At 36.1% G+C, this 8,714-nt stretch overlaps 1 protein-coding gene and 1 pseudogene across 1 annotated transcript; one reads left to right on the forward strand and one right to left on the reverse strand.

The window, feature by feature from the left end:
• Positions 1-219: 219 nt before the first annotated feature.
• On the forward strand, positions 220-1,202 carry LOC101403577 (olfactory receptor 9K2-like; annotated as a pseudogene).
• A 5,831-nt stretch (positions 1,203-7,033) lies between these two features.
• On the reverse strand, positions 7,034-7,975 carry LOC101394302 (olfactory receptor 6C4-like). The gene has a single exon (XM_004429462.2). It carries the CDS (start codon positions 7,973-7,975, stop codon positions 7,034-7,036), a length of 942 nt encoding a protein of 313 aa, XP_004429519.2.
• Positions 7,976-8,714: the final 739 nt, after the last annotated feature.

The following is an 8,714-nucleotide window of genomic DNA, read 5'->3' on the forward strand; positions in this document are numbered from 1 at the left end:
GGCTACATTCTTGCTGACATCCCTGCAAAAGTATGATTTAAATACAATGATCAACTAACTTCACTGCTTCATAGAATAACAGTTTCAGGAGCCTAGTGTTATCTAATCCAAATTCTTGATTCTTCATGACATTAAAATTGTTTTCTATGCAATATTTAATTAAGATGTAAACAGTTTATTTCTACATTTAGGGGAGTATTTATATCACTAGAATCAAAGCCAAGAGTTCATTTATTTGTCTTGTGCCTCTCAGCAGGTTTCTGCCATGGGTGACAGGGGAATAAGCAATCACTCAGAAATGACTGACTTTATTCTTGTCGGCTTCAGCGTCCGCCCAGAGCTCCATATCCTCCTCTTCCTGCTATTTCTCCTCGTATATGCCATGGTCCTTCTAGGGAATGTTGGGATGATGGTCATTATAATGACTGATCCCCGGCTGAACACACCAATGTATTTCTTCCTAGGCAACCTCTCTTCATTGATCTCTTCTATTCGTCTGTTATTGCACCCAAGGCTCTGATCAACTTCTGATCTGAGAGCAAGTCCATCTCCTTTGCAGGCTGTGTGACCCAGCTCTTCCTCGTTGTCCTCTTCATTGTGACTGAGGGATTTCTCCTGGCAGCCATGGCTTGTGACCGCTTCATCGCCATCTGCAACCCCCTCCTCTACTCTGTCCAGATGTCAACACGTCTCTGCTCTCAGCTGGTGGCTGGTTCCTATTTTAGTGGCTGCATCAGCTCAGTTCTTCAGATCAGCGTGACATTGACTTTATCCTTTTGTGCTTCTCAGGCCATTGACCACTTTTATTGTGATGACCATCCACTGCAGAGGATTTCTTGTTCTGATCTCTACATTCGTAAGGTGATTTCTTTTTTCCTATGCAGCATTATTATTTTGCCTACCATAGTTATCATTATTGTGTCCTATATGTATATTGTGTCTACAGATCTAAAGATACACTCCACTGAGGGATATAAGAAAGCTGTCTCCACGTGCATCTCTCACCTGGGAGTCTTGAGTGTGCTGTATTGTGCTGGCTTTTTTATGTATCTCACTCCTGACAAATTCCCTAGCTGAGTAAAGTGGCCTCCTCACGTTACACCATAGTCACTCCCATGTTGAATCCTCTGATTTACTCTCTGAGAAACAAAGATGTCAAGAAAGCTCTGGAAAAGATCCTGGGAAAACATATTTTTATTTAAGTCTATCTTATGTGAATATAACTGAAAGACCTGGACATTATGACAATTTAGGGAAGAATTAACTGGAAGAATGCACCCATTGATCTTAGAAACATTTACTCTAGGGCCGGCCCTGTGGCTTAGCGGTTAAGTGTGTGTGCTCCGCTGCTGGCGGCCGGGGTTCAGATCCCGGGTGCGCACTGACGCACCACTTCTCTGGCCATGCTGAGGCCGTGTCCCACATACAGCAACAAGAAGGATGTGCAGCTATGACATGCAACTATCTACTGGGGCTTTGGGGGGAAAAAAATAAATAAATAAAATATTTAAAAACTTTCTTAAAAAAAAAAAAAAAAGAAACATTTACTCTTAGCAAGTTTATTTATTTAAATTCCAGAACTTACAGCTGAAGAATACATTTGGACTACATTTTGTTGGCTGTTGATTTTGGACTGGAACAGCTTTCCTGGAACTTCGTTTTTATTTTGGGTAAAGATAATTATTGCCATGTCACTTGTTCTTAGGTGAAATATATTGCAAGTTTTCTGCTGACTCTCTTAGGATGTTCAGGATGTATTGCTTATCTTGAGTCAGTAGCATATGTTATGTGCATATGTATGTATTTGGTAGAGGTAACAAAATATGACGTAATAAGCAGACAGTACAAAATATCAGAATTACTGAAGAAATCTTTTTGAGTGCTTAGTGAGTCACCCTTAATTGTCCAGAGGCTGAATGGGTGACACAATTATTTCATGGTTTCTCAGCTTGAATAAGTTATTCTTGAAAGTCATTTTCACAAGGAAACTTTAATGAAAATAAACCAAAAGTAAAGATAATTTATTTTTTGTTGTGTATGCTTTTGTGAGCATTCATCAAATTTGTATTTTTTGAATTTTGACGCAATCTTTGCCTTATGAAAAATCCCTAGGGAAAAATTATTTCTGTATTTAAGTTCAAATTCAAATGAGGGAGGGCCGGCCCCGTGGCTTGGTGGTTAAGTGCGCGTGCTCCACTGCTGGCGACCCGGGTTCGGATCCCGGGCTCGCACCGACGCGCTGCTTCTCCGGCCATGCTGAGGCGGCATCCCACATGCAGCAACTAGAGGGATGTGCAGCTATGACACACAACTATCTACTGGGGCTTTGGGGGGAAAAATAAATAAATAAAATCTTCAAATGAGGGAAAAACGGCTGAATAGAGAACTAAACTGCCACGTGGTAAACCCAGTGAAAAGACATATATAGAAAATACAAAAAGAGTGGAACCTCTAGAGGTGAGTGGTCTAAATGGTCTTGGAAAAGTTCTTAAGCACACTTTTAAAAATAAATAGAATTGAGCAAGATGAACTAGACAGGGTTTCTGCACAAAGGGAAATAAACAACTATATAGTGAACTGCATGAAATAAGTGATTTTTAAAGCACAAGACAGGGAGTGAGAGATAGGACTTAAAAGGAAATTCATGTAAATCACGCAGATGTATACCATAAGCCAACAAAATGACCTTTGTTCTGTAGACGGGGGTAAGCAATAGGATTTTTAAGAAAGGTGGCAATGTGTTCAAATTGGCATCTTACAAAAATCACACTGGTAATTTTGTGGAAGACAAATATTCTTAGGGAGAAGAAGAGAGTCACAGAGAGTGTGTGGTCATCCAAGTAAGAGTTTATGGTGGCTTTAACAAAGGCAGTCTTGTTAGAGATAGTGAAGAGAGGGACTCTCTTTAAAATGCCAAGTAAACTAAGCTGAATATTGATTGACGGCTGATAAAATGAGAATGAGGTAGAAGGGAATAATGACTTCTAACTTTTGAACTATGAGTCTATGACCAGCGAAATGCTATCCCATAAAATGAGAAAGAAAATAAAACAGTAATACTAATTAATCATTAACTTAAGAGTTAAGAAAATAAGCTCACAGATCAGACCTAGTTTTCATATTCTGTTTTTTCCTGTGTAGCTTTGGGCATGTTACATAATGTCTCTACATTTTCATTTCCTCATATAAAAAGGTGTATAACAGCATCCACATCTAAAGTTACTTGAAGAATTAAAAAATATAAATTTGTTAAATCTGTTTATTTAACAGCCTCCAGATTTCTTCTTTCCTTATGCCCTCAATACTGTGTCACATTAAGTCTGAGAGAGGTACACAATAATTTCTCTGCCCCTTTCCCTGACTCTCTACCATGGAGCATCCCCAATTCTCCATGCTCACCTATGTTTTCTTTTCCGTAGACAGATCTTGAGAAACTGCTTGCTTTGTTATTTCAGTCGTTATCTTTCTTTCTGCTGAAAACTAATAAAAAAGTGTGAAAAATGACCAAAAGGAAGAGCCCCCAGTTAGATTCAAAATAGTATCTTATCACCAAATACTATGTCTATTTATCTGTCTACCCATGTCCTCCTTGACTATCCTCTCGTATACTTTAACTAATGTGGTTTCTCATTGCTTTAATTTACATTTCCCTGATGATATATGCTGTGGATCATCTTTTCATGTGCTTATTTGACATATGCATATCATCTTTGAGGAAGTGTACGTTAAGATCTTTAGCCCATTTTTTAATCAGGTTTTTTGTTTTCATATTGTTGAATTCTCAGAGTTTTTTTATATATATATTTGGGGTAACAGTCATTTATCAGATGTGTCTTTTGCAAATATTTTCTCCTAGTCTATGGTTTGTCTTCTCATTCTCTTAAACATTATCTTTTGCATAGCAGAAGTTTTTAATTTTAATGAAGTCCAGCTAATTCATTCTTTCTTTCATGGATTATGCCCTTGGTGTTGTATCTAAAAGATCATCACCAAATCCATAGTCATCTAGGTTTTCTCTTGTGTTTTCTTTTAGGAGGTTTATAGTTTTGCATTGCACACTTAGGTCCATGATCTATTTTGAGGTCAGTTTTGAGAGGAGTGTAATGTCTGCGTCTAGCATGGGCAAAACAATATGAGGAAGAACTGCAACCTGTGTTAGTTCTTGTTGCCTCTGAACTCAGGTTTACTGGTTCCCTATGGAAGCCAGGGCACTTTGTCATGGAGCTGAACCTACATATCTGGATCTAGAGTTGGAGAAGATGACAAAAGATCCAGGCGAAAATGGAATAATTACAAGCCTAGCGGCCGTCACATACCAACAAAATAGACCAACAGATAAGGAACTTGTGTGAGCTACAAAATGACTTCTGCTTCACTCCACCCTCGAAATAGCCCAAATAATCTCTCTTATGGAAACAAGTAGGGAAAGGAAATCCTAGAACAGTAGGTCAGTCTAGCCAAGTTACAAAGCCTCCAGAGATGTATTGTCAGAGTGCCTAAGGAAACATTTGAAGTCTGTTATCCTGATTTTGGTAGTGATTTCACAGATATGTATATATAGGTCAAGTCTCTTCAAGTTATAAACTTTAATGATTGCACCTTATTTTGCATAATATATAGCAATAAAAATGTAAAACAAACAAATAAACAAAAGAAAACATCAGTGCAACGCAGTCTGAACTCAACTCAGACTCTAATCGAATTAAGGACTCAATTATTATTCCCTCTAATTACTCCTTTGGATGTCTTAGGATTCCCTAACCCTGATCCTTAGTTCACGATAACTTTTTTTTCTCTGCTACAGATTTACAGGTATTTTAGCATGATGTTCTTAGATATTTTTGTTTGGTTGAATTCAATCTTCTGAATAACAAGATCATTCAGTCAACATGTGCTGCTGATTTTCAAAGACTCAAAAACGAAATACTTAACATTAAATCTCAAATGAATATTTTTGTATTTTTTCCTGAATAATTTGGAATTTGAAATGCAACATGCTTATGACTATTGCTTATTACTGTTTTGTAGACTCACAGAATCTCTAGATAATAGGTATTTCAGGTTGATGGAATGTTATGCTAATTCATCTCTTCTGCAATTTTTATTAGCTACCACTTTTCTTCCAGAAAAAAGTCTGGGTTGAGTTTCAATAGGCTACTCTGAATTGGCTTTTTAAATTTTGTGTTTGTGGGTGTGTGTGTGTGTATTTGCATGTTTTAAAATAAATTATCTCTGTCAATAAAATGTCTAGCAGTACATCATTCTTTAACCTGCCTTCTGATGTTGAGCAACAACCACAGGTAAAATAATGTATGGATGACTATGATTAATGTACTGATAATGATGTTTAAAACAGCAAACAACAGACAAGTAAACTAGTGAGTCAATTACTTCTTGATCTAAATAACTAACAAAGTAACAATCTAACTCACTTGTTAACATTAGTTGCCTGTTAGGCATTTAAGTCTTTTTTTTTGATGTAATTGTGGCTAGGTGCATAGGAATTGACAAGTTCTACATTCTCAATCATCTTTCTCCTCCATGGTTCCCAGGGTACTCTTTTAGGATCTCTGCTACTTAATAGATTCTCCATCATTACACGGATGAGTAAATAATTCAAGAGGATAAATTTGGCGCTAATTAACTATACCCTTTAGTAAAAATTTGTTAACATCTCTAGGACTCAGTTTTCTTCATCTGTGTCTTGAAGGTATTGGAGTAAGAACATCTATAGCCTCTTTAAATTTTAAAATTACCTATATTATGAATCTGGTCCATGGATTCTGAAAAACTAATATGGACAAGAAATGTTCAGAAAATGTCATCTTTTATTTGTGACTGAAACCTTGCCTAAGGATATAAAATTATAAACATTTAAAGTTTAGCATAAAATTTAGAAAGAATGTGATTTAAGGCTATAAAATCATTCACACCATGGATAATGTTAATATAGTTTTATTCCAGATTCTTGTAAATAAGAACCAAAACAGTGACTAGCTACAACAATAAATTATATTAAATTTGCTATAGTGACATATTTCTAATTAGTTTAAATTTGAATCATCCCTTTATCTCTTTCATGGATTCATTCAAAGAGTTTAATCTGTGTATAAATCATCATTAAGCACTTTCCCATCAACATTGAAATGAACATATATTGATTTTCTCTTCTTCAGAGATTTCTTACCTCAAACACTGAGTATGCCCAGGTTCTCATTAGGTGATCATTGTGGAAAGACTCAAGTAAAATATGAACATTATAACTTAAAAATAACCAACTTTATATCAATTCACTAATATATGATGAGCTATTATTAAAAAACTAAAGTAATTTCTTCGAGATATGTATTTAATTATTCAGTTACACTACAGAGATTGAAGGCCATATGGTAACGCATAAGATAAGAAAAATTTGCCTGTAAAAAATAGTTAGAAGTCATACTTCCAATTCTGACTTTCCTTGAAACTTTTTCTTTAAAAGTAAGGTACAAATGAAGAAAAGTAGTCCAAAAGTGTTGGAGGACACACAGACACATACACATACACAGACCTCTAAATTTTGTGTTTTTTTTAAACACAGTTTCGTTTTGTTTTTTTTGAGGAAGATTGGCCCTGAGCTAAGATCTGTTGCCAATCTTCCTCCATTTTTTTTACCTTTTTTTCTCCCCAAAGCCCCAGTAGATAGTTGTATGTCATAGTTGTATCTCCTTCTAGTTGCTGTATGTGGGACGCCACCTCAGCATGGCTTGATGAGCGGTGAGTAGGTCCACGCCCAGGATCTGAACCGCCGAACCACAGGCCACTGAAGTGGAGCGCCAGTACTTAACCACTACACCACCGGAAGCCCTCCGGTGTACATTTTTAAGAACAGTAAGTCATGATAAAACTGGCTTACTTAAATAAGCAGTTTTACTGTCTCCATATTCAGATAAGAATATTAATAATAAAATACAGAAAACATTTTTAAATTACAATAATGTACACCTACAGTCTTCTAAACATTTATTATCTATTTTGATAAAGAATCTCAGTTTCACTTTCTGAAAAAAATCGTTATTTTACTGACCATATCTTTAAAGGCTATTTTCACTTGCTTGTTCCTTAGGGAATAGATGAAAGGGTTCAACAGAGGGGCAACTGAAGTATTTAAAATACCCATTTCCTTGTTAAAAGTTGCTGCATCCTTAGGAGAGGGGTTTACATACATAAAGATACAGCTTCCATATGAAAGTGAGACCACAATCATGTGACAGAAACATGTAGAAAAAGATTTTTTTCTTTGTTGAACAGAAGGAATTCTCAGAATTGTCCTGATAATGTACGTATAGGAAAGAACCACGAGCATTAAGGTGAGGCTGAGGGTAACCACAGCAGCGACAAACTCAATCACTTCTATGAAATGTGTGTCTGAACAAGATAAATGCAGTAAGACAGTATAGTCACAGTAATAGTGATTGATGATGTTGGATGCACAGAAAGGCAGCTGGAGAGTCACTATATGGGGCACAATGACAATCAAAAAACCAGAAAACCAGGAACATAGGACAAGTCGAATGCAGAGTCTCCTGCTCATTATAGTTGTGTAATGTAGGGGTTTGCAAATGGCAACGTAGCGATCATAGGACATGGCAGCTAAAAGGTAAAATTCGGTTGCTCCCAGAAAGATGGCAAAAAAGTACTGAGTGAAACAACCAGCAAAGGAGATCGTCTTGTCTCCAGTTCCAATGTTGACTAGCATTTTGGGAACAAAGACAGAGGTAAAAGATATTTCCAGCATGGAAAAATTCCGGAGGAAGAAATACATAGGGGTCTGGAGGCGATAATCCAGCAGGGTCAGAGTGATGATGGTCAAGTTCCCCATGACACTGAAGACATAAGCTAGCAGCAGAAAGAGGAAAAGCACAGCTTGAAGTTTGGCGTCATTCGTCAACCCAAGAAGAATGAACTCCGTTACTGACGTTTGGTTTCCCATCATTAACTTCAGACAAATGAAGGTAGAAGATAATAATAATGGTAAAGGTTGCAATAAAACAAAAGGTTCTAGATTTTTGTTGAAATATAAAATCAAGGTCAAAAACAATTAGAAGTAAAATTCAAAACTTGAATCTTCCTCTACCCTTTATTTTTAAAATGATGTATACCTTTTGATGAAAACATTAACACATTTTCCTATTTTATTTGAGAACTAATAAAGTCCTGCTTCTTAGGGACATTTTCAATTTCTTTTAAATTGTATCAATATTTATTTCTCACCATTTTTCCACTTGTTTATATTGTTTTTCTTATTCTTTCTATCCTGATTTTCCTCTCTTCATTACTGGATGCTATTGCATGTGCACAGACAAATCTAAAGGAAATTTAGAGAGTAGGTTTTATTTGAGATTTCTTAAATTAGCCATTTAACTTTTAGTTTATTAGCCAACAAAGTTAATATAATCCAAGGTATGGACTATAAGGGTAACATTGAGCTTGGTTGTTTTCTTCTTCATTTATGTTTTGTAGTTTTTGCTTATATCAACTTTCTCACTTTGAGTAATAATTCTGTGCACCTACTGAAACTCAAAGCCTGTATAGATTTTTCTCTTAATTCTTAATAAAGTGTTTGGGATTCATATTACTTACAGTTCCTGGGTCATAGCAAGGGCTCAGTAAATGCCATCACCATTTAATGTAGGTATATGGATTAGTCCTTGGTGACATAGTAAATCAAAACA

The sequence above is a fragment of the Ceratotherium simum genome, chromosome 17 (genome assembly GCF_057802395.1).
Source record: "Ceratotherium simum simum isolate JZ-2026a chromosome 17, ASM5780239v1, whole genome shotgun sequence".
NCBI classification, from domain to species: Eukaryota; Metazoa; Chordata; class Mammalia; order Perissodactyla; family Rhinocerotidae; genus Ceratotherium; species Ceratotherium simum.